At 39.8% G+C, this 27,224-nt stretch overlaps 1 protein-coding gene across 7 annotated transcripts in view; it reads right to left on the bottom strand.

Annotated features, from left to right (window-relative positions):
- The window catches only part of NPAS3 (neuronal PAS domain protein 3), an 871,327-nt gene that overhangs the window by 47,698 nt on the left and 796,405 nt on the right, over nucleotides 1–27,224 (bottom strand). For all 7 annotated transcript variants that reach the window (XM_030813243.1, XM_030813218.1, XM_030813234.1 and 4 more), the window contains one exon: nucleotides 20,321–20,439. In XM_030813243.1, coding sequence (XP_030669103.1) covers nucleotides 20,321–20,439 — 119 coding nt within the window. The remainder of the gene's footprint in view (nucleotides 1–20,320; nucleotides 20,440–27,224) is intronic.

Genomic DNA, 27,224 nt, shown 5'->3' with positions numbered 1-27,224 from the left:
CTACAAGAATCCACCCAACTGGGACTCCAGAAATTGTCCAGGGCATTCAGTATGTAGTAGGGGGGTCTGGCTCATCTGGGCCCTCTTACCCTTTCTCCCTCAAGAAACTTATGATCTCTGTATTACTCATTACTGACTCTGATAAATTATTACTTTATTTCAATGCAAAGAGGGATACATAAAGCTTTCAATCACTAATAAAAAAATCAAACTCAAAGTTGGATAATTGCTATGGTTTGGGTATTTGTCCACACCAAACTTCATGTTGAAATTAGATCTTCAATGTTGGAGGTGGGACCTAGTGGGAGGTGTTTGGGTCATGGGGGCAGAACCCTCATGAATAGATGAATGCTCTCCCTCTTGGGTGAGTGAGTTCTCCCTCTATTAGATCCCAGGAGAGCTGGTTGTTAAAGACCTGGCACCTCCCACTGTCTTGCTTGCTTCCTCTCTTTCCATGGCATCACTGCACCTGCCAGCTCCCCTTCCCCTTCTGCCACAAGTGGAAGCAGCCTGAGGTCTCACCAGAAGTCGAACAGATACAGGTGTCATGCTTCCTAGATAGCCTGCAAAACCACGAGCCAAATAAACCTCTTTCCCTTATAAAATACCCAGCCTCTGGTATTCTTTCATAGCAACATAGAATGGCCTAAGACAACAATATTATTAAATAACACCAGACAGCTAATCTTAACATTAACCTAAGTGAGCAACAATGACAAGGAGTCCTGAAAGGCCCACAGGCCCACCTGGTCTAGAGTGCAGCCTAATCACATCAGCCATGATTCATGGCCACTCCTATATAATCCTTTCCCCTGAGGCAATCCACAGATCCTACTGCAGGGATGGTGTCATGGTAGTAACTTTCAGCTATTTTCCTACTTTTATTTTATGAACATACCTTCTGCCTTTGCCCTCTTCAGAAATAAAATGGGTAATCTGAAGGCTTCTATTAAAAGTGGCTTTTCTTCACAAAAATAAATGTACCAATAATAGAAATAAAATGAGAAGATCAATTACTTGTGATAAACATAAGCTAAGCCAATACATTCTGAAATGCTAAAACCCTAGATTTTACAGTTATAATCCAATAAAGATAATATTGGATATTCGTAGTCACTTAGAGTTTTCAGAATATTTTCACTCATATTATCTTACATTAACCTCATAATAACTCTATGACGTTTCAGGAGAGGTACTATTATCCTCTTTCAACAGACTTAGGCAGGCTAAATGTGTTCCCCAAGGTCAAATATATACCAAGTGGCAAAACAAGGACTAAAAGCTACATCTGTTGATCCTAAGGCCAGGGCTCTCTGCATTCTACTGAGTTACCCAAAACAACAATATGTGTCTCCATTTGGCTAACTCTCACTGTCCCTATCTAAAGATTTGTCCTGCTGTATCTGTGATCTCGTCTATGAGACATGTCATGGCATTTACCCCAAATAACTTCAAACAGTCCAGCGAGAAATGTAGATGCTTCCAAAAGGCCCCAAATGGTTTATTCTGTCAGGTGTACCTCACAGTAGTCAGATACCATGTCTACAGGCTTTTCAGCTCTATGATTCTATGATGTTTAAGAGGGAAAGGGAGAAGAGAGAGAGAATCTTGATTTCGTGGTATTTGTTCTTAGGGACTAAGGGCAGTAAAGATGCTGCGCTGTTCTGTAAGATGGATTACCTGTTTGTACCTCTGTCTTTCTGGAAATTCAGTGGGATGGGGATGAGGATGCAGATTCCTGGACTGGCATAAAATATTACCTGCACATTCCATTGAAGCCATGGTCTCCCTCTGACCATGCTACCGCCATAGAGCCAGCACTCTGAGCCTGACTCCAGCCCACCATTCTTCCTCTGCTCCCAAGCATTCCGTGAACATGAGGTTAGAGAGGAGAGGGAGCTGGGGAAAAAGGGAATGGGACTTCCTTGGCCTCCCTAGTAGGTGAAATGTGTCTTGAATGTCATCCATTTCCATATTCCTCTCCTCCCTCCTCTTGGTCAAAGGCTCTTACTCTGCTGTATCTCTTTTGATACCCAGGATTCCAATCACACTTTATTCCATCCTTCACACTCCACCTATTTCCTTAGTGCTCAGTTTTAAAGAATATCAGGGAAAAAAGCCCTCTAATATTAGACAGCAATGCTTTACTGCAGTACAAATCACTGTCTGTCTGTAATGCAGCTTCTTTCATTCACCCAATTCTTTCTCCAGCCGCCACCCCCGGGGGGTCGCGGGGCACCTCCGAGCGGATGTTTCTCCTGCTTTTCATCTCACTGGTTACCTTATTTTCTTAATAGGCTCAGGCATCAACTACTCTAGGGAAACTGATTTTCCTCTTTACAACTATCTGAACAGAGGATTGCTACATCTCAACCCCTGGGAGCTTCTTCTGTGCTGAGGGTCCCTTAAGCCCCTGGCACTGGGAACTGTGGGAGGCCAAGCTTCAGGCATGGCTAACTTAGGAGAAGAGAGCTCCATATTTTGTTGCTCTTGTAGCATGGACATTTGCCCATACTTTGGTGGGAGGGAAAAATGAGAGGGAACAAATTTGGGAAATAAAAGCTTAGGAAAAAATAGATCACTTAATTTCCCCAAGAAGAGTTCTCATAGTGTTTGCCTGTTGTAGCTGCTGAAGTCAGATCAAGGAACCTGTAGATTTTTCTGGGTATATATTTTCTTGCTTTGCAGGGTATGGGCTGCATGATCTGATAAAAGCTGTGACTAAATGAACCCTACGATTTGTATTCCCACAGCCACAAGTGTATTGGCTACTTCTTTTCCTCCCCTCTTTGGCTCTGGAAGGTTCATTACTTACAGTTACTGCAGAATCAATCTGAACTGGCCAAAATCAGTGATGGAATTTATAGCATAATAAATGCCCTGCCACACAAATGCAGTTACACATGAAAGGTTTGGGAATGTTCTTTTGAGCAATCCTTCTACATTGTGGAGTGTACATTTTTTTTTTTTTATCAATTTAACAGAATCATCTTAAGCATATTTTGAGAAGTATAATCCTGACAGCTACAGAGCAGATTTTCCCTGAGGCAGGTATTGTTGCGGAAAAACAATATTATTGATAAAAATCTTAGCATATTGGAACATGGAAGGGAAACTAAATACATCTTTTTCATTCTTCACACCAATCCTTTAGAGCTCCATTTTCCAACCTCACACTGCTTTCCACTTTCTCTTTGAATTTTTATTTTTGTAAAAGTGTTTTAACACTTCTCGAAGCACACTAATGAACTGTTCTTTAAGAAGAATCAGCCGTACCAAAGTTGGCTTTGAGAGGCAGGCAGAATTTGAAGTGCACTCAAAAGATAATGCACAGATTGGGGTATCAGTGATTTTCCTTTTTAAAAGTCAGCAAGTTAAAAGATTACATTGGTATCTGGCCCATTTTTCTTGCTAAGTGCCCATATTATGGGTGAATCCTGTTTTACAGCATTCTGATACACGGAGAGTTGAACTTGAGCGTGAAACGTTGAAAAAAAAATCAGAAAGACAGATGGTAGGCCGTCCTCCCCAAAACTCAATTTCATATTATGCATGTGATTGCTAATAGGCAAGCACTAAAAAACAATTTTCCTTGACGTAGAAGGGCTGATAAATTGTCAACATAAAGTTAGACTGTGGTTGCTCCAGTGATCGAAAGCTCGTCTGTGAGTTTGGTCCCATCAAAGTCAGCTTCTTACAACCGTATCAAAATTTATGAATGCATATGTCTATAAAGTGACTGAAAACAACCCATAATGCATGTTTGTTTATTGTGCATCAGCTCTGTGTTGCTTTAGTACATGCAAAAAGCCCAAACAAACACCCAAACCCAACTTGGTCCAGTTCTTTTTTTTAGCTTCTGCATATGAAAAAGAGCCAAGAGTCAACTGGGGATGATGTCCCCTTCTATCCTGAGATCTGACTTAAACATAAATATCTACACTTAAATGGCTCTTGCATGGCTTGGGAGTGTACTCCATGGGGTTACACTAGCTTTATGGTGACAGAAGTACGCGCATTTGAGAGCAGTTGAGAGCACTGATCATCTGGAAAAGAAAAAGATGTTTGAGAAAGAAAAAAAATAAAATAAAATCAAGCAGCTGAAAGCAACTCAGCTCATGATCTGCAATACAAAGCACCAAAGTTTCAATATTATATTTTATAGAAAGGTAAAGCCTATGCAGATGCTGCAAAAATATTTAGAAAGAAAGGGAGAGGTTTTCTTTGTGAAAATTACGTTTTCTAAAAAGTAATCATTCAATCCAGGAATATAAAGGTTTATTTTTTGGGGAGAAGGAGAGAAAGGGGTGAAATTTTGCTCCTATTGAAAATCTAGCAGTCATATACTGTATTTGATTTTTTTAAAAAAACACATAACTTTGAATATTTGCATGGTTATGAAACTCATATTTTATGTCATCACTTACTGTTCACTTGAGAGCTGTTGTTTTAATTGCAGATCAGTTGTAACTGATGCGACATGCACAGATCTTACTGGGACAAAGAGATTGGGTACTCAGACAACACTGTTTACAAAGGTTGCTATAATTAGTAGAAATTTTGAATAGCCAACCAAAATCAGAATTAAGTGAGTTGAAGAACAAATACAATTTTTCTAATGAGAGACAGTTATCATCTTGAAAGGTCTGGGGTTTTACTAAATGGTATATTCAAGGGAAACTGTAGGCTGCCTGAAATGTAGGTTTTGCTTATATTTTACCACATACAGAGACATTTCTAATAATCCAGATACCTAATGGTGTGTAGACCAAGTGCTAAGTGATTGAGGTCTATGCAGTGCTTTGTATCTCTGATGCATTTTGCAATGCCAGCTTTCAGTGAATACAGGTCTTAGTTTTTTTCCCTTGAGTTACTGGTTCTAGGATCAGATTCCTCTTCTCCAAATGTCTATTTATAGGAGCAATGTGAGATTAAGGGGAAAAAGTCCCTGCACTCATGTTGGCAGAATGGTAGAAGGACAAATGAATGGAGAAAATTCCAAAAGGAAAGATTTAATGACTTGTTTAAATGGATATACTTACTCTCTTACCTAATAGGCTGAGAGCAACCTTCATGTTCTTCTTGTTAGAAAATAATGCTCTTTCTCTTACAATAATTCCAAAAAATTTTGTTGACATGAAACACTCTTTTTTTTTTTTTTTTTTTTTTTTTTTTTTTGAGGCGGAGTCTCGCTCTGCTGCCCAGGCTGGAGTGCAGTGGCGCGATCTCGGCTCACTGCAAGCTCCGCCTCCCGGGTTCACGCCATTCTCCTGCCTCAGCTCTCCGAGTAGCTGGGACTACAGGTGCCCGCCACCACGCCCGGCTGATTTTTTTTTTTTATATTTTTAGTAGAGACGGGGTTTCACCATGGTCTCGATCTCCTAACCTCGTGATCCACCCGCCTCGGCCTCCCAAAGTGCTGGGATTACAAGCGTGAGCCACCACGCCAGGCGACATGAAACACTCTTAATCTTCATCCTTGTGACCCCAAACACTGATTAGCCCATGGGGCTGGCATTACACCATGTGAAGGTTCCTACTCTTATCTACATATGCCAGCTCAGCTTAGATATCTTTATTCCTGATACTCAGATTTCTTTCTACTCACTATACTTGATGTCTTCATCTCTTTACTGATACCATTTCCTCTGTTTAGCGTTCCCTTCCTTCATATCTCTGTAGGTGAGCCTATCCCTTAAGAGCTGGCTAACATGATGCTGTCTTTGAGATCCTCTCCTTTTATACCAGACAGAATCATTTGCTTTATCCCGTTGCCCTTGGAACATACCTCTATTATAGCACATATCATATTATCTCATTATCATTTCTTTGTGTGCCTGCCTAAGTCTAGACTCTGCTCTCTGGATCAAGGACTCTGTTTTATCCATCTTTGTCTTCCCGGTACCCAGTACAGTGTATAATACACAACAGGTCCACAATCAGTATTGACCACATGATTGAGTGAAATCAATTCCTAAATACTTTGAACAAAGGGTGATGTTGAAGAATGAAAGTTATAGATCATTCTTGGTTACACTAGACTTCTCTTTTGTTTTCTCAGGTTATTACAAACTGAGAAAGTGTGTTTTCAAAAAACTTTCCATTATGTAGAAGTAAATAAAGCTTTGGGAAAAAAACTACATTCTAAAACTCTAGTTGGAATATGTAAAATTAGTTATTTCATATCAGTCTGGAAGGAACTGAAGTAGATAAGCTCTAGGGTCAGCATATGCCTTGTTCAGCTTTCTTTAAAAGCATGGGGAGTAATAAAGCTCTCCATTTTATCTTCAGTGAAATAATACTGCTGAAATATCACCTCATTTTTGATGTCAGTGATGATTTCTTCTTACCTCCATGATGTCAAAAGGGAATTATTGTTATTAGAATGACAAAGTACTAATGATGCTGTAAAAAAAAAAAAAAAAAAAAAGGAATAGCTGAAATCATCATAACCCAAGCATCCAACATATCCCTTCTTGACAAAGCCTCACTGTTTGGTACTTTGAACGGAGTCACTCTGCAATATCACAGCTGTGTAAATTTTTTTCTAAGCAGGAAGTAAATCAAGAGCAGGTGCCTATGAATTTTCACTAGCAGAGTACCATCCTTTAAAAATTTTTTAGGACTGGATGGCATGATTAGGATGTGTGATTTATGAATGCAAGAGAGAAAAGATTCTTTGGGGGCCAAAATGTCTCCTGGGCTCTTGTGACACATCTCCACTGATGTTTTCCCCAAGAAGAGGACCACTGTGTGGAGAGGAAGATTGGACAATGGCCTCTCTAGGCTTTGCAATCTGTCAGCACTCTGTGGGACAGGGATGGTATGGTGTGTTGGTTCTGGGCTTCACTCCGTTTTTCACTTACTGAGTGCTCTGCATCAATCTGTGTCTACTTTAGGGTTCTCAGAGTGCATGAGAACCTGGAGGTGCTAGGCACTGCCACCTTTGTGTCCTAGAGATCAAATCCACAGAGCTTAACGTTCCTCTGCTGTGCCAAGGGGCTTGGGATCTGGCCACTATGAGTTGTTGGGCAAATTGCATCACTCTCTATATCATTTCAGTATAAAGAAAAGACACATTTCATAGAGAAGATAGTAATTCATAATAAAAAATTCAAGAATATTTTACATTCCTATTATATTTTTCTTTGAGGAGTTTGACAATTCTAATATTGTTAATTCCACTAATCATAGAAGAACATTTACCCAAGACTCAACTGCCTATGGGGCTATTCTAGGCAGGTTAAACATTTCAAGTCCCTAAAACTGGAAACGTACACCCATTTCAGACAACACTGGCATAGGTATTCACCAATAAGCCAACTGCAAATAATTAGAGAAGAAGATAGATAAATTTAAAAAGAACATGATGCTGTGTGTTATTTGGCATAAATAGAGGGGTGAGTATATATTGTGTTTAAAGTTAGTGAGGAAAAGAAATTTGCCACTGTTTATGGAATAAGGCAAAGGAGTATTTCTCTCTAATCACTATTATTTTTTGTCTTCAGTTGAGGATATAGATTAATTTCTGAGACTGGTTGGTTTTAGTCCATCCATAGTCTCTCTAAGAACAAGGTGCAAAAGTTCACTGACCCCTCCCTAAAAATTACAGACTCCTTCCCAGACCTCTTTTTCCCTCACGGCGTTCATTTGGTTAAATGTTTCCTAGAATATTTCAGATTCTCAAACTAGCCTTGACCACGAGGCAATATGACAGTTCTTGGTGACTCTGAATGACCCGTTGGGAACTTCTGGGCAGACTTTAATTTCCCTCTTCCCAGAAATCAGGGGCTGTTCCTGGATAGGCCAATCCTCTATTCCATTTTACCCAGAATGTCTCAAAGGGGCTAAAGCACTAATGCACAGGGTGGAGCTCAAGGGTAGGTACTGTCAACCAACCATCAATGACGAATGAACATCAAAGTCAATTGTTTGCTTTGTTTTCATCAAGGAAATAGAGGCCCAGGATAATCAAGCTGTTTGTCCGACATTGCAGAGCAAGTAAGAAGCAAAGTGCTGGTAGTGGGATGAAATTTGTTTGACTCTCCCCACCAGGTGTGCCCCTATTAAGGCACTCTGTTTTTCATGACTTCTACAAGGAATCATGAGTTTGAAGGACATTTGACAAGGGGCTGTTGAGGACTGTTAATATATTCAAAACTACCAAGTAATAATCAAGTATCTCTTGATTGTACTTCCAGAGCTCTAGCCCCTAGAATTGGGTACAAGTGGGGTACAAGTTAAATACACGTTGATTTTTTAAAAACTGAATATGATAGCATGAAAAATATGTCATAAAATGTGTCAACCATTAGTGTAGGCTTTTTAAAAAGAAAAGTTATAGTATCATCTTATCCTTATCATCAGGGCCCCAATATCAAAAAACTTGTATAATTCCATTGGCTACATATTCTCATCTCTAAACTTCTTTTAAAGGGACTAGAACACTGACTCAAGGAAGATGTAGAACAGTGACCCAAGAAAGAAATATGTTCTGGCTTAGTACAAATCATGTCTAATATTTACAAATTCATTCATTTTTTAAAAAACAAATGTTTATATTGAATTTCTACTGTGTGCCTGGAACTGTTCTAGGAATTTCCCATTATACTGTAGTAGGGGAGGAAAACTATGTACAAATACACGTATAAAATAGTCTCAGGTTGTGTTAAGTGTGATGAACAACAGTAAGGAGCAGGATAAAGCAGATGATGGGGTGCAGAAGGAACAGCTGATATATTGTAGATGGGGAGGTGAGGAAAGTGATGTTTAAGCAGAAATAGAAGTGAAACGCAGGTGTGACCCATGGGAATATCTCGGGAAAATATATACTTTAGAGAGAATAAAAAGCAGATGTGAAAGCCCTGACGGAAGGGATATGTAAATGCTGCTATAAGTCAAGGAATAACTTTTGTTTCTGTAGACAATCGCCCAACTATGAGCCAAAAGTGATGTTTCCAACATGGCCACTTAGAGATATCCATTGCTTGCTGGTAGTTCAGATAAAAGACACACACCTGCCCAGGAAGCAGCCCAAAGCTTCTTCCCTAGATGTAACTACAGAGGATTGAGAATTTGATTACACAGATGATTCTTTTGTTTAAATAAGAGTCTTATTACTCAAATCACGTTGTGATGAAGTCATTCTTTTCATTTGATGGTGGGATGCGGGGCATCCCTAGAGGGATGGGACAGATAAAATTGGTCCCTTGTCCCCTGGAAAGTCACTACAATGGAGCTATCAGCTCCAGAATCCTGGCTCTCTTCTTTTACTTAGAATGAGTCAGTAGAGGGCCGGGCGTGGTGGCTCACATCTGTAATCCTAGCACTTTGGGAGGCCGAGGTGGGAGGATCATGAGGTCAGGAGTTTGAGACCAGCCTGGCCAACATGGTGAAACCCCATCTCTACTAAAAACACAAAAATTAGCCGGGCATGGTGGTGGGCATCTGTAATCCCAGCTACTCAGGAGGCTGAGGCAGGAGAATCGCTTGAACCCGGGAAGCAGAGGTTGTAGTGAGCTGAGATCGTGCCACTGCACTCCAGCCTGGGCAACAGAGAAAGACTCCATCTCAAAATAAATAAATAAATAAAAAAGAACGAGTCGATAGAATCCCCTAAGGAATGTTGCATACTACCTCTCAGGTACAGCAGGGTTCAAGCCACAGGGGCAGTTTGCCTTCCCCGCAGGTTCAGTTTCTGGAATATAGATGGTCTAATCAAACAATGGAGACTTACGGGTTATATAGGAGCCTTAGAAGCTCCATTTATTCCAGAAATCAACAACCTGAAATTGGTCCTTTCCCTACTTCATTTCTTGCATTAAGGGCTATATTAGTCTTCCCATGATGCTAAATCAATTCCAAAGAAAACCATTTGGTATGCGCTTCTTTTGTTAAAGGAACAGATGACATATTTCAGTCATATTTTGTCCCTTATAATGAAATCAATATTCAGGACACTTAAGCAAGAAGAAATTTCCCAGCAATAAATGCATTTTCCATATTTGGAAGAAATCATTTATTATTCTAGAGCTCATAGAACTTCCAGGAGATAATCTGAAATATTACTGATGAATTACTACTTTTCATAGGTACAGGTGCATCTGCAGAGGTGTAGAAATTAAGGTTTTGTATAGTCTAGATTCACCTCTATACATGAAATTTCACATGTAGACATGGATTGTATGTGTTCACTATGGGACAGGCATTGTGGTAAGCACTTTACCTTCATCTCATTTCATTTCACATTAGCCTTATGAAGACAGTTGTATTGGTACTCATTAATCCAGATGCTTAAAGAAGTTAAATAAAAGTCACAGAGCCAGGAATGCAGGACTAAGTTCCAATCCTCAGCTGTCTGATGTCACAGCTGCTCTGGTTATCACTCTTCAGTAGAGTAATTTTGATAATAAAGGTCAAACGGTAACATACATTCCTTGTTTTCTGTTTTATTGTGTTTCACATTATTGCACTTTCCAGATACTGTGGTTCTTTTCTGGTCTGGCTCTGTCACCTAGGCTGGAGTGCAATGGCGTGGTCATGGCTCACTGCAGCCTCGAACTCCTGGGCTTGGTGATCCTCCTGCCTCAGCCTCTTAAGTAGCTAGGACTATAGGAGTGTGCCACCATGCCTGACTAAGTATTTTTATTTTTGTATTTTTGTAGAGAGGGGGTCTTGCTGTTTTGCCCAGACTGGTCTTGAATGCCTGGGCTCAAGCAGTCCTATTGCCTCAGCCTCCCAAAGTGCTGGGATTACAGGTATGAGCCACTGCACACGCTCTAGATACTGTGCTTTATACAAATTGAAGGTTTGTGGCAATCCTGCTTCAAACAAGTTCATTGCTGCCATTTTTCCAATAGCATGTGCTCACTTCCTCTCTGTATCACATTTTGGTAATTCTTACAGTATTTCAAACTTCGTTATTATTTGCTTTTTCGGGATGGGGTCTCACTCTGTTGTCCAGGCTGGAGTGCAGTGGCACAGTCTCAGCTCACTGCAACCTCTGCCTCCTGGGCTCAAGCAATCCTCCTGCATCAGCCTCCTGAGCAGCTGAGACCACAGGCAGGCACCACTATGCCTGGCTAATTTTTTTTGTATATTTGGTAGAGACAAGGTTTTGCCATGCTGCTCAGGCTGGTCTTGACATCCTGAGCTCAAGCGATCCTCCCACCTTCACCTCCCAGAATGCTGGGATTACGGTGTGAGCCACCATGCCTGGCCCAAAGTTCATTATTAGTATACCTGTTATAGTGATCTGTGATTAGCGATCTTTGATAGTACTATTGTAATTGTTTTGGGGTGCCACGAATCATGGTTCAAATAAGAGGTGAACTTAATTGATAAATGTTGCGTGTGTTCTGACTGCTCCAGTGACCAGCTGTTCCCCAGTCTCTCTCCCTCTCCTCAGGCCTCCTTATTCCCTATGACACAACAATATTGAAATTAGGCTAATTAATAACCCTAGCATGGCCTTTAAGTGTTCATGTGGCAGGAAGAGTTGCACATCTCTAACTTTAAATCAAAAGCTAGAAATGATGAAGCTTAGTGAGTAAGGCATATTGAAAGCTGAGATTGGCCAAAAGCCTCTTGGTGCCAGTTAGCCAACATGTGAATGCACAGGAAAAGTTCTCAAAAGAAAATAAAAGTGCTACTCTAGTGACCAAACAAATGATAAGAAAGTAAAACAGCCTTACTGCTGTTATGGAGAAAGTTCCAGTGTTCTGGATAGAAGACCAAACCAGCCACAATGCCAAAACCTAATCCAGAGCAAGAGCTTATCTCTCTTCAATTCTGTGAAGGCTGAGAGAGATGAAGAAGTTGCAGAAGAAACAGCCGAAGCTAGCAGAGGTTGATTCATGAGGTTTGAGGAAAGAAGCCATCTCCATAACATAAAAGTGCAAGATAAAGCAGCAAGTGCTGGTGTAGAAGATGCAGCAAATTCTTCAGAAGATCTAGCTAAGATCATTGATGAAGGTAACTACGTTAAACAACAGATTGTTAATGGATACAAAACAGCCTTCTGTTGGAAGAAGATGCCATCTGGGATTTTCAAAGCTAGAGAGAAGTCATCAATGTTTAGCTTTAAAGGATAGGTGGATTTTCTTGTGAGGAGCTAATGAAGCTGGTGACTTTAAGTTGAAGCCAATGCTCACTTATTCTGGAAACCCTAGGGCTTTTAAGAATTATGCTAAATCTACTCTGTCTATGCTTTAGAAATAGAACAATAAAGTCTGGATGACAGCACATCTGTATATTATCATGGTTTACTGAATATTTTAAGCCCACTGTTGAGACCTACTGCTCAGAAAAAAACACACTCCTTTCAAAATATTACTGTTCACTGACAATGCACCTAGTCATCCAAGAACTCTGATGGCAACATACGGGGGGGTCAGTGTTGTAAACATGCCTGCTAAAACAATATCCATACTGCAACCCATAGATTAAAGAGTCATTTTGACTTTCAAGTCTTATTACTTAGAAACCATGTTTTGTAAGGCTATAGCTGCCATAGATAGTGCTTCCTCTGATGAATCTGGGCAAAGAAAATTGAAAACCCTCTGGAAAGAATTCACCACGCAAAATGCCATTAAGAACATTTGTGATTCATGGGAAGAGGTCAAAATATCAACATGAACAGGAGTTTGAAGTGTATTCTAACCCTCATGGATGACTTTGAGGTGCTTAAGACTCAGTGGAGGGAATAACTGCATATATGGTGGAAATGGGAAGAGAACTAGAATCAGAAGTAGGGCTTGAGGATGTGACTGAATTGCTGTAGTCTCGTGATGAAACTTAAATGGATGAGTAACTGCTTCTTATGGATGAACAAAGAAAGTGGTTTCTTGAGATGGAACTTACTCTTGGTGAAGATGCTGTGGCCATTGTTGAAATAACAAAGGATTTAGAATATTCTATAAAGTTAATTGATAAGGGTTTGAAAAGATTGACTTCAGTTTTGAAAGTTCTACTGTAGGAAAAATATTATCAAACATCATTGCGTGTTACAGAGAAATCTTCATGAAAGGAAGAATCAATCTACGTGACAAACTTCATTGTTGTCTTTTTAAAACCTGCCACAGCCACCCCAACCTTCTGCAACCACCACCCTGATCAGTCAGCAGTCATCCACATGGGGCCAAGACCCTCTACCAGCAAAAACTTCGCTGAAGGCTCAGATGATTGTTAGCATTTCTTAGCAATAAATTATTGTTAAATGAAGATATGCACATTCCTTTTTAGAAATAATGCTGTTGTACGCTTAGTAGACTACAGTATAAACCTAACTTTTATCTGCCCTGGGAGACCAAAAAATTCATGTGACTCATTTATTCCCACATTTGCTTTATTGCCATGGTCGGAACCAAACCTGCAGTATCTCCAAGATATGCCTGTATCGGGAAACCTTCGATTTCTGTAAAGAGTTTAGTAACTGCTATTTCAGACCACCAGGTCAAGAGATTACTTTAGTGAAACAGAAATGTGGGGTCTCTGTCGCTATTGTTAGGGCATCTTGGATGTTAAAGAGTGCAAGGCCTGAAGAAAAATGACTTGTGCTTGCGTTTGTTTTTTAGTTCTTAGGTCTGTTTTACAACTCATTGTAATAGGCCAAAGTCTCATAATAGTGATAATTATACAAATAAATCTATTAGGTTGAGAAGGTATTTACAGAGGCATTAACAATAACTTTTAGGAGCATTAGTTGGTTAAAAGACATTATGTATAGGAAAGTTTGTTACTTTTTTCATCTACAATGTCATTTTCAAAGTGATCATCACTTTTGTTATTCATAGCTAGCAAAGGTTCGGAAAACTGATCTGAAAAGATACAGCATTAGTCAGAGAAGAGATGCTGTAACCTCCCCTACCTGCTTCCTGAAATCTCTGTAGTGGAAAATGAAGGATCTTTAAGTTAGCAACATACTTGGGCTGCAGTCACTGACATACTTAGAATTTAAAGACACTTCCCAGAATGGCTAGTGATTATGCCTCTAGTTGGTAAAATAGCTAGCTGATTAGTCCCAGCGGAAATGACGTATCCCAAGCTGGAACTACTGTCATGCCTTGGTAATGGGAAATAAATTCTTTAAGATCAGAAACAATGTCGGCTGTATTTAAAATGACACTGGAAACCACGTTGTAATGAACAATTGTGCAGAGGTGTGCAGAGACTAAAATGAGGTAATAGGATTTTAAAAATTTGATTTTATTGGTTCTCTCCTCTATTTGCATTTTTCATCAGGATAACCTCTGCCTGTAAATTCCACCCTGGAAATTTTTTCTCCTTCAATTTATCTTGGGTGTCGGGGTTGACTGATAGGCAATAAATGCATAGCCTTAGACACCCTGAATGGGTTGACAGAATTTTTGGTCTCTGAAAATTCACCTATTGATTTGACAAGACAGTTACATTTTGCACAACTTAGAATGCTGTAGTCATCATTTCAAGACAACACAAAGCTGAAGCAAAAGGCTTCAGGAGAAGCACTGGTATGTCTGGACACCTGGAACATCTCTGAATCTCAGATAAGGAAGAAACATCCAGGTGGCATCTAGTCCATCCACACTTGTCTGGGAGGAGGAGAAGACTCCTAGCTGATGAGTTCAGTGTATGCTCTTAGAATTCTCCAGAGAAGGACCATTACCACATTGCTCCCTACATTAGTGCTGGGCATACCTCCAGGCTATACTTTTCATGGTATGATTAAAACTCCATAAGAATCAGCATTCTTATTATGTCACATATTCTTAGCAATCTCTGAGAAATCATGGAGTTTTTCCAGAAGACAGGATATTGGCAAGTATTGTCCTAATTTTCAGAAAGAGAGAGCCCCGAAATGTTTATATCCAGAAAAAAAAATTCTTCAAACATATTTTAACAAACAGTTGTGATCACCAGAGGCTAGCATGAAGTCATGATAAATAAGTGATGCTAACGTGACTCATTTCTCATTTTCTGAATGGAATCTTCAACTGATGGCTAAAGGGAACACTATGGACCCAGTATGTTTCAGTTTTAGTAAAGCGCTGATAAAGATTTGCAATATCCTTGTAGGCAAGATGGAGAAATGTGAGCCAGATCACAGTACAATCGTTTGGGTTCATAGCTATTCCAACAGTCACATGTAAAAGACACTGATGTTAACTAACAGGATCTCTAGCGGTATGCCATAGGGCTTGGTACTGTCAACATTTTTCACTGGTATATCGGAAAGAAAGCATGCAATTCAATTAAATCAACATTTATTGAGTGACAACTATGTGCAGCATACTGTGCTAGATGCTGAGGGAAGAAAATAGGATAACAAAGTACCTAGTATCCAATGTTGGGTATTGGAAAGAAGGCTTTTGAAATTAGAAGATCTGGATATTTCTCAGTCTTGCCATTTACCATTTGTCTGACTTTAGATAAGTCAATTTGTATTTCTATGCGTCCACTTTACTTATCTTCAAGATTGAGGAAACAGAGATCATTTCCTAAAATAATTATTGTGAAGTTCAGATGAAATTATATGAAAGTACATCATAAAATGGAAAAAAGATGCCTAGCTGAGCCTGTGTTATCTCACTTTATCTGTAGGAAACTTCTTTGGTTTAGGTACTATTAATAGCTTCATTTTACAGGTAAGAAAATGAGGCAGAGAGAATGTAAGTAAAATCTCAAAATGCTATTTTAGCACAGAAGAGAAGGGATAATTTTACTTATATGCATTAGGGGAAATGAAAAAATAAGTGATATTTGAGTGGGGCCATACTGGTTGAGTAAGAGTTTTCCAGGTGAAAGTGTGGCAGAAAGGCATTCAATGTGTATCAACACTGGATGGATAAATGGGAGGGAGAAATGAGGAGGAAGGAAAGGGCTATTGTGATACCGATGGAATATGTTCTGGAAGATGCACTAACTTGGTTTCTTAATAAGTGCTGAAGATATCATACTGTTAAATAGGGTTTTGTAACCTGCAATCAATGGATAAAATGATGCAAAATGAACTTACCTTGGGAGAGGCTCTATAGATTTTATCAAATATTTAAAGGGCTCTATGATACCCCAAATAAAACAAATCTGTTAAAATTTCATGTGCACCTTATTCCACAGAGCATATGCAACTATGAAGTTTTAGTAACAAGAGAAGTTTCTAATTTAAAAGACACCTATATTTGGGCTTAGAGAAGGCAAAATCATTTTCTTTAGCTAATTAGCACCTTCTCGTTAATTCTGTAACTTCATGTTTAGATGCAGATGTTCTTAAAGCTAGAGTATATCAGCGATCCTAATAAACTAGTGAAACTACCAATTATTTTTTCTTTAGAATTCTTTATGTCATAAAGGAGGCTGGGTAGGATTTCAGAAGTCATTTAGTTTAGTACCTAGCTACAGGTAAATCCATGCCCAAATCATCCCAGATGAGGGACTATTTTTAAGAATCTTGAGTTCTTGCATCCTCCCTCCCTTAGTAATATGTTTGCATACGTCATAGCAGGAACTCCAGTATTTGAAGATTTCACCACTGTGAAGAGTTTGAAGACACTCTGAGCATTATATAAACATGACAGATTTTCTCTGTTTGCTTATGTTTGCCAGTCTAGGCTGTCCACTGTGCCATTAGAATGAGGACATCATAACGAGTGTCGATAAATACTTTGGAAATGACAGTGGAGCTGGTGGGCATTTAGAAGAGATGAGAAAACTGAAAGTCCCATGCCAAAGGCAACTATCCTCCAAAGACAGGAGCTAAGGAGGCGACCCAATTAGTCTTCCCTTCTCTAATTTCCCTGATTACATATCTTCTTTTACCCCATGTGCTATACCTAGCAAGTTCCCCCAGACATAGACCTAATCAAGAAGGCAGAATCTATGTGCAATGCAATTTAAATGAGAGCTGTGCTATGCTCTGTGACTAACAGTGAGGCCTAAACAACAGGGAAGCCCCTGAGGCATAAAAAGTGGCTGGTCCAGATAACATGCTACTGTGGATTTCAAAGCAAATGAGGACAGAAACAATTGAATGTCAGCTCATATTTGGGAAACTTCACTGGAGAGGGCGACTTTCCTGAGGAAGGGGGTGTGGCAAACCCTGCAACAGCAACTGCCATTAGCAGATGCAGATTGGTATTTCCTTGGCTAGAATTCTTGGTGATGGGGAGTGTGAGTAGGCATGGAGTCCTGGAAAAGAAGTACATCTCCGTCACTCCTTGGGGGCGTTGGAATCACCAAGCACCGATACACTAGGGCAGTGGGATACGGTGAGCCCCAGAGGGAAGGTCTTAATCAGGCGAGAAGTTTTTCTTTTAAAAATTTAAGTTAATTACTTTTTCATATGTTGAGGTCAGCTCATGCTGAGCCATTCTTGGGACTTAATCCTTTACGTAGTGAAGCAGAGGGGCCAAGGGGACAGCCTTGGAGGATTCGATTTTGGTGCTTCAGTAGCTACTTAAGGGCTGTATGAAAATGGGCAAAGTATTTCACCTATTAAGACCTCAGTTTCATCACCTGCAAAATGGGCATAATAATAGAATATAAAATTTGGACAATGCCTGGCATAATCCTGTTGTGTGGATTAAATAAGTGTAAAGCATGTGGCACAGTGGCTGCCACAGAGTCAATGTTCAGTAAGTGGTACTTTTGTTCCTATGACAACAACAGATAAAGTGATGGAGAAAGTTACAAAGGTCCATGTGCCAAGATCACAAGAAAAATGGACAGAAATATAGTGGCCTGCACTGAGCAAAGCTTGACATCTTAGGATCTTTATGGGAAAAGATGCATACAATGGTAATTAGGGGGAATATTGGAAGTACAGAGAAATGATTATCACTGTTTCTTTTTATCTGTGTTTATTGTGTGGTGGTGGGGTGATTACCACTTTTACTGGAATGTGTTATAAGCTGCTAGATTTACTTACTGAGAATAAACAGATAAATAAGGATGTTATTCAGCTGTGTCATGCCATGGGCTCTCCTCAGCTCTTCCACTAACTTTCAGACAAAGTTAATTAATGAGGGAAGTTCACTGCAGATGAGGAGGAGGAGAGGAAGAGCTGGATCTGCTGGATGATTCATCTTACTGGGGAACAGAGGATGAATCAACTTTTGTTGGTAGTCGTTCTGGGGAAGAGAGTAGGGCATCAGCTGGAGACTCTCATGGTATCTTGAGAAAGACCTGCTGACAGGGTACGTCAGGGGAGTATGGTCACTTTAACATTACATGATTTGATGGGATCTGGAATAGCTCCTAAATCTTTTCCAATCCTGGATGTTCAAGGTTGCACTTTTACGTCTTTTGTTTCTTGAAGGCCCATTCTTACTGCAAGGCATCTTTAATCCTAAGCCCAAGTTGCTTCAGAAACATCTTTCTTCCATTTGTTTGCATGATGGTCCCTTCTCATTCACCACTCATAGGTGACATCCCACCTCCTCAGCGTGACCTTTTGTAATCTTCCTATTTAAAGTGGCCTCCTGCCCTCATCAGCCACCCCCTCACACTTTCTTTGCTATCTGCGTAGCAGTATAGCCTAGTGGTGAAATGCATGTTGTGGTATGGAGCTGGACTCCCCAGGTTCAAACCCTGGCTCTGCTCCTTCAACATGTGACATTGAGAATGCTAACTAGTTTTCTATCCTTAGTTTCTTTGTCTGTAAAATGGAAACAAAAATACTTTCGGAATGTTGTAAGGGCTAACACATGTGAACTATATCATGCCCAGCATATTGCAGTGTTCTTAAATACTGGCTGTTATTAATTTTAGCCATCATTACTTTATGATCTCTATGGTATGAAAAAATTTTTAATCAACATTATCAAATAATACTGAATTATACTTAATATTGCTTTTTGAAACTATATCTCATTCCTGTCACCCTTCTTCCCTCCTGGGGTGTGCCCCCTCCAAACCGGTAAAAATGAATAAAGGGGAAGAAAGAATGCTAAGAGACAGAAAACAGAAAGGAAGCCCCATGGTTCCTAAAATCTGAAATGTAAGGAATGTGTCTTTCTAGCATTAAAATTATAAGAATCTCAACATCTGTGGTCTGCTTATAGAATTCCAAACTTGCTAAGGCTACATAGTTAGCTAATGAACGCAGCAAGGCAGGGCAATAGAAAATGGTCCTAAGGATAGGGTCTGTTTTCTTTCCCTCAATGCACTCCTTTGTAAGAAGCCTCTATTGGGTAGAGCTAGAGCAGGTAGAGCTGCCCCACTTGCCTCTCCTCTGCATCGCACCTGCTAAAGGTTAAGGAGGCTCCACTCGTGCCTTTTAGACTCCAGGACAGCTCAGCTAAAGGTCATTCTTGGAAGGATCTGCTTCCCCACCTCTCTTGTTTTTCTGAAGAATTAATATCAAAGAAAGTGCCCGACTCTGACTTCTATACAGCTGCTAGTCTCCTGATGGCTTAGGTAAGGCTTTGAAGGCCTATTGATACTGGCTGTTACCATCCCCGATAACGCAAGTCACCTTACAGAACTGAACTATCAGAATTTCTAAATTCTAAAGCTGGGGAAGGTCAGAAGGGCTGGCCACATTGATGGCACATGCCATTTCTGTTTGCCCTCCCACAGATAATCAATATTGTTTGAGATTGGTTAGTGTGTTGTAAAATTGATAAGATTCCGGTTGCCAAAGGCATTTCATGAATCTCATAGGTCTTAATTTATGTTGCTATAGTAACTGAAACATTGGAATTTCCTGAGATTAGAAGGCTTTTATATCCTTAACTTTAAAATGATGATAATGTAGATTTTGACTGTGGACTTGGTCTTTGCTTGTGAGGAACTTATGTATATCGAGTATTCTATGAATGCTAAGGTGTGACTGCATGTTCCATAAATACAGTTTCGAAATTCAGGTTTCTAATATGCCACCTGATTTTCTCGTCTATGTGTACAAATCTCGGTGGTTAAGATGTTATTAAAACGGACAGCGTTTCTCTAAAGAGAAAGGGAGAATTTGAAGGGGAAAGTGAGAGAAGTGGAACTCTCCTAAGTAGCAGTCCTAGAGCACTCATCTTAAGGACCGATATGAAATTGGCTCACCTTCTCCATTAAAGTGAATTTCCAGCAGGTGCTGAAGCACTTGGCATATTTTTAATCAATGTTTTAAGAAAAGACACTATATTGGGGCTTTTAGTGCACCAGCCATGTCTGAAGTGAGAAGGAGAGGTGTAAAGAAGCCCCTGCCTTGAGACAGGAAGATGACTAGGAATCCTATGGGCGCCTCAAGATCACAGGTGTTCATTATATGGACCTAAAGCAGCTGGAAAATTCAATGCAAATTACCTAGGACCGGCCTGAGACAGCAATGTCTCCCCTCCCGGAACCAGCTTACCTTATATCCTGATGATTTGATGTGCACACCGCGTTTGGTCAGAGTAGATTTCATTCGGATGAAAAAGGAACGCTCAAGAGTGTTGTCAGTGGTTAGCAGACTGGGGCTGGTTGACTCCACTGAGGAATACAAAAATACAGACACACATGATTTAGATCTTTACACAGCCCCTCACAGCTACAGCTCAGGTGCAATCCTTGAGTTCACTAAAAATAAATGACTGATGGGTGCTAAGAGCAGTAGTAATCAATTTACCTCATTTAGAAAATGTTTACTTTGCAGAAAATAAGAAAAATTAATGTATCTAGAGTAACCTCGTTCCAGTTTCTAACAAGAGCTTTTCAGGCCTTTTCACTTCCAGCAGCTGCCTAAGTGGGGTCTAGTCGTAAGTAACTGCAGTTTACTTGAGGCTGGGCTGGTGCACATGGAGAGAACTGTCATGAAAAACAAGGACCCGTAGATTTATGAGGTCAACCAAGGTACAGGCAGAGATGCTTCTGATAAAGGGTAAGGAAGGCTTGCTCTTTGTTCTCCCCGAGAATCCATTCTTGTGCCATTTGCCTACTGGGAGTTCGGGATCCACTATCAAGGTTGAAGAGTCATGTCCTGACCAATGTCCTCACCCCTCGGAGCTGGTTTTCTTCATCATGGGGGGTAAGAAGCATAAATAAGACATGGAGAGATAAGAATGGGATGTATAGACAGAAACAAAAACTACTCAGGATATCAACTTTCCATTCCTGTCACATAACAGCAGCTTTCAACTCCAACCCCCCAAATAGGAAACAGTCTGTTTTTCCACTTCTCTGCTTCTGATATGAGGAAACAATGGTTTCCTCTCTTAAACAAGAGAGTCACTCTTTCCTTTTATATGCTTTTAGACTAAGTAGAATGTTTTTGCTTATGAAAGTTAAAATGGTAGTTTGCAGTCTTGCTGATGTAAAAACACCTTTATGCAAACAGGTCAGAAGGCAATGTAAAAATCTATTTTCTTTAAAAACCAGCTTCCAAGGTATTTTAAAAATTTAAGTGTTTTCTGGCAAAGAAATTAATTTTGGGGTTTTTAAGCCTAATAAATACTCTATACTCTTCTTAAATACTAAAGTTTTTCTTATTCAAAAGTAAAAAAAAAAATTGTCCAAGAAACAGGATTTCTTTTGAGTAGCCCTGTGCTAATGCTAATTTTCTCTGGAGTAAGGGTAAAGAAATATGTGTAATAAAGAGATTTAAGAATTAAGTATACGTGAAAACAGTTATTAACAATAGAAAAAATGGGCAAAACAAGTTTTAAATTTTAAGTATGAAATGCATTCCATATATTTCTAAGGCTGAGTAATCTCTTTTTCCTATCAAACTTGATGCTCAGATGAAAGAAGAATGAGAGCTACTGTAATAATAGAAACTTGCTACTGTGGTCTGGGGCTTTTCTTCTATCATTTTTATCTTAACATGACTATGTTTTCCTATTTTTGTGGCATTTCTATTCTGGGGTGATGGAATCACTGACAAGTGTCCCTTTCTTATGTGTCTCTCTTAAGGTTTTCCTCTTTTTTTTTTTTGTTTTAGAGAGCATGAATCTGATGTCATTTTAAATGTACAGCTTTTTATCACTCGAGGGAAAAGCAGAGCCATGTTATATTTAGTACTTTCATTTCTTCTGATTAAATATGAATTACTATGAAATTTTTCTCATCATCTAACACGCCATAATACGCCAACAGCTTTTTAATACACTATATAAGCACAAACTTCTGCTCTAAGAGTTTAATTTGCCCCTCTAATCCAATCACATCAACCTTATTTCTCTTATCAGAGATTCCCATTTTGAATTAAATGAGCTCATTAGTTTTAATCAAAAGCAGAGAGATCAAAACTTAAACGTAAATGCTTTAGATCAGAACTGTCAGTCAGCCGTGCAGTTCTATTTTACTAAAACACAAGATCAGAGACCCTTAGAACCAATTTTTTCTCGTAAGGGATGCCGAGAGCTTGAAGATGCTATATCCTTTTTTTTTTCCTCCCAAGGACAGATTATACATTTAAGGTTAGACTTAATTTATAGCAGTTTTTTTCATCCTGGTGGAAATGGAAAAGTATACCAATCTACTGTTGTTCCTTTCACATTTATTGGCACTGGTCCTCAGAGACTTGAACTAACGTGAAGCCATCAGAACCACACCACAAACTCAGCCTTAAAAATTCAGCTCTGTTCAGCAAGATCAGGTTTGCAATTGCTGAGGAAAAATGAAACTTCCCAGAGAAGTGAAATCTGTTTTAGGGCTGGGGTCCTGGAGCCCCTGACCCAGTAAGGAAGGAACTACCAAACTTGTAGAAAGGGTGGGTAATGCAGGCATTGTGAGAAATCATTGTTTTCTGTATGGAGAACTGCACAGTAAAACACTTAGAGGGCACATTAGAGACCACAGCACGGGTGCTTCCGGCTGGGTGAAGACGCAAGCTTCACGTGAGCTGTGGAGCCAATCACGGCATCGTGCCCTGAATGAGGCAGGAGTATGGCACCGTACCACATGTTGCAACAGTAATTGCCTAAACATACAGGGGCAACGTTAATTATACCCAGGACAACTGGTGTAAGAGGAGTGTTAAGGTCGGTTTTGCCCCAGTGAAGCTGATATTTAAAATCAAAACTAGTCTTCAAGCTTTATTTCAAGAGCACGGGGTATGGAGAGTCCAAGAGAAGGAGACAGGGCAACCCAGAAAGAGATTGGTTTCTGATGACAATTTCTACTGAAATTCCATATGACTTCCTACTTCTGAGGACAGGGGCACAAGTAAGGAGCCACGTTTATTATAATAAAGTTATTCATGGCTCACACACCACGGTCATGGGTTCTCAAGGGCTAGCAAATACACTTGGCTTATCCCAGCTGTGACAATGGTGTCTCTCATGTGAAAAGACAGATTATCTGCATGTGACAGACAAAAGAGAAGCTTTTGAACTGTCTCACGTGACAGGCGTGATTTTGATGAAGGTTCTACGGGGGGAGGTCCAAGGCAGCACAGCCTTGGTGGTGTGTGATGCCACTGTGGCACTGAAAAGAAAGTGTGTGTGTGTGTGTGTGTGTGCACGTGCGTGCATGTGTGTGGGATGAGGTGAAGAGAGGATGAGAAGATGGAGTAGTGAGAAAAGCCTCCTTAGGAATAGTGCTCTATAAAGACAGTGGAAACAGTTTTAGTCTAAGAAGCATTTTAGAGTGCTTTCTAGATATGGAATGCTTTTCTGTCAACTTTTTGAGGCAGGTCATAATTGTTGCATGCTCTGATAAGAAATCTGGGGTTTAGAGAAGTTGTATCTGCTGCCTGAGACACAGGAAAAATCTACGGGTAAAGCTGGATTAAGTGGTCAAAGCCCAGTTGTGCCCAGCTCTGCCCTATGAATTATAAACTAGGAGCTGAAAAAAAGAACAAAACCTACTCAACTAAAAGCTAAATAAAGAAATATACTCTATTCGGCTCAATCTCAAGGTCTCAACTTTTTAATAAACCTAAATTATCTCAGCTCTTGAAATGTCAGTTTTTGCATATTTTGTAAAATTTACAGGAAAATTTACAGCAAAAGTAGTAATAATTTTTATGTTGGCAAATGCCACCATAATGTGAAATGATATCTGAATTACTCCACATCTGTTCATGATTCCCTAGCTGGTGGTGTGGTTGCTGTTCCCCTTGTTATTATGTAGGGGCAGGAGGCGGTAAAGAAGGCAGAAAGAGGAGGTGTCTGAGAGCCACCTAGTTTTCACTGGGCTGAAACTAGGGCCAGGTTTGTTTGGAACACTTTCAGTATTCTCTCCAGGATCTCTGTAAGAGTATGACGCCAACGCCTTTAAAAAGGGCCTTTTTTTCTCTCTCTCTCTCTCTCTTTTTTTTTTCAAATGAGACAGGGTCTTGCTCTGTCACTCAGGCTGGAGTGCAGTGGCGCGATCATAACTTAATGCAGCCTCAAACTCCTGGACTCAGGCGATTCTCCTGCCTCAGCCTCCTGAGTAGCTGGGATCACAAGTGCGTGCCACCACACCTGGCTATTTTTTAATTTTTAAATGCTTTTCAGTATTTTTTGTAGATGGGGTTTCACCATGTTGCCCAGGGATTCACAGCCTCGGCCTCTCCAAGTGCTGAGATTACAGGTGTGAGCCACCATGCCCAACCAAGAACCTTTCTTTTTCAGTAAACTTCAAGTATTTTCACTGTAATTAAAGTGTCAGAACCCTTCAGCTGCCACCAAATCCTGATGTGTGAGGGAGAAAAAAAAAGTTTTGAGAAATGTTACTCCTCAAAAGTAAGTAAGGTATTTTTCCTTTTAAAGGAGAAGTGGAATTGCCATAGGTTGTTAAGACATGAAGTTAAACATATTCTTTTCCCACATCATTGCCTAAATGAAGCTTTTCATTTTTAGGTGTTCTGTGCACACAGGACGAACTAAAGAGCAATTATCCAAAATGACTTTCACAAGACAAAAGAGGTGTTGGTTCATTTTGCAATGATCTTGATAAGGCCAAATTGTTCCACTGGCATATGCTGTCAGCCTTGCTAGAAATGGATGCAGTTTAGGACTTTAGAATGAGTATGTATCCACTGGGATTTGTCAAGTTGGTTTTTTCCTTACAAAATTTTTCCTTATACACGAGAGGACTGCACTTCCTCAGCCACATGGAGTTAGGGATGCTCATGTGGCTTGCTTTAGTCAATGAAATGTGAGCAAAAGCCACATGTCACTTTCAGTTGGAATTTTCAAGAGCCAGTTATGATGTGCTGCCTTCTCTTTTCCTCTGTCATGGTTACTATTAACAACTTCACCAGCCTGAGTCCTGGAAGACAATGTGAAGCAGAACCCCTGCCAATCCTTACTGAAGTAAATCTTTGCTGTAATTTGGGGATATTTTTTTACTGTAGCATTAAGCTAGCCCATACTGACTAATACAAATACGAAATCTTTATTATTTATTCTTTATTTGAGTCATTTATGTTTCCAAGTTTTCCCAGATAGGGGCAGAGCAAGAATATGACAAATGTTTGTCTGACTCCAAAGATCATGAGGTTGCCAATATACTGTTCTTACAGTTATTTATATACTTACTTTATCTCCATTTAATCTCTTTTGCTAGATATTTGAGGGCAGCAGGGCTAAGATGAGTCTAACTTTGATGCTGCATAGCACTTAGCATGGCTCCTTTTATACAGGTATCGAGATATCTACATCTATATATTGATAGAATCTTTACTCTGGGTATATTATTATTATATGTCTATTTATATATGTGTGTATGTCTGTATATATATCTATATAGTAACTAATATTCACTAAATACTGAATTTAATAAGATCTTCTCAACCTAGTTTCCGAAAAGCAGGCCAAGCATGGTAAAAATAAATCTTTCTCATAGAAATTATCCCAGAGGATTTTATGTTTATCCAGGATGACATCTGTGGTAGTTTTAAAACGCTACAAATTCTTCAAAACTCCTCCTTCTAAAAGGTGGAGCTACTACTTCTCCCCTCGAGTGGGTGTGGGCTAAACTTGGTGACCTGCTTTTAATAATGAGCATATGGTGGAATTGATGGTATATGATTAGCACAGCAGCTCCCTCCTTGCTCTCTTGGGTCATTCACTCTGATGGAAACCAGTTGCCACGCTGGGACGACACTTAGGCAGTCAGTCTTACGGAAGGGCCAATGTAGCAAGGAACCGAGGCTTCCTACTAACAATCACTTCAGTGATTTTAGAGCTGGATCATCCAGCTTTAGGTGAGCCTTAAGATGACTGTGCTCCGGCTGCCATCTCAATGGCAACCTCATGAGAGACCCTGAGCCAGAGCTACACAGATCAGCTGTTCCTAGATTGCTAACCTGAAGAAAGTATGTGCGATATCTTCGCTTTTTTGAAGCTGTCAATATTTGGGAGTAATTTGTTATCCAATGACAGACAACTCATATAGCATTAATGTAGAACCTCTTTTTGGAAAAATCATAGCCTTTTTTGGATACGCGATGATCATGTTCACGGATAAAACTATGGCCCAGTGTGTCCATAACTGGTTGAATTTACATGTGTAAGGCACACTACCTAAAATACTGATTTTTATAAGTAGGGTCTATATTTTCAAAAGTAAATGCTCAATTGATTTTTTTAAAATAGGAAATTTGCAAAAGATGTCATCAATAGTGCCACGTACAAGACTGTAAGATATTGAAAGAAAGGAATGATGTCTTACTTGTTTCTTGTTGTCTCTCTTTCCTGTTCTCCAGTCTTCCTTGTGCCTAGGATTGTGCTTTACACAAGTAGGCATTCAGTTACACATGTCAAAATAAAGTGACATTCAGATGCTTTCTTTTAAGAAGAATTCTTCACTTTATCCCTGTCACTCTTTCACACACCAAACAATATCATGTCCCAAGAAGGCTTTTTCTCTTGAGGGAAGGGGATCATTAAATCCTCTCCTTGTATTCATCTCTAAGGAAGTGTTTTCTGCAAAGTGTTCTTTTGAGAGTTCTAGGCCAGTGGGTTTGGTAGTTAAAGGGGGGGTTGGCCTGATTTCTCCCAGAATTAGAGAATACTTTGTTCTCTGTCTTTTGAGAATTGGTTTTCATCCCACTGGCCTGTCTTCTACCATGTGCCAGGGCAATTCTGAAGCGGGTAATGGCTCTTAGTATACTAGAGTGTGATCCATGACTACTGGTGGTGAGGCAGTGCCTTCCATTTTCTGCAGTCACAAGTTGTACCGCCCTTTGCAGACAATGCAGTTGCAGCCACTATACTTTGGCTCAGCAGTCAGACTCCAGCTTCAGTGCTTGCTCTGGAGTCCAACAAGAATGTCTGATATATTTAAATCTCCTTAGGGCTGATTCCTGTCCCTACCCAGTTGTGAGTCTTCAGCATTGTTTAGAA

The sequence above is a fragment of the Nomascus leucogenys genome, chromosome 1a (assembly GCF_006542625.1).
Source record: "Nomascus leucogenys isolate Asia chromosome 1a, Asia_NLE_v1, whole genome shotgun sequence".
Classification (NCBI taxonomy): Eukaryota; Metazoa; Chordata; class Mammalia; order Primates; family Hylobatidae; genus Nomascus; species Nomascus leucogenys.
Note: the sequence above shows the minus strand (reverse complement) of the source record. Positions and strands in the feature narration are given on the sequence as shown.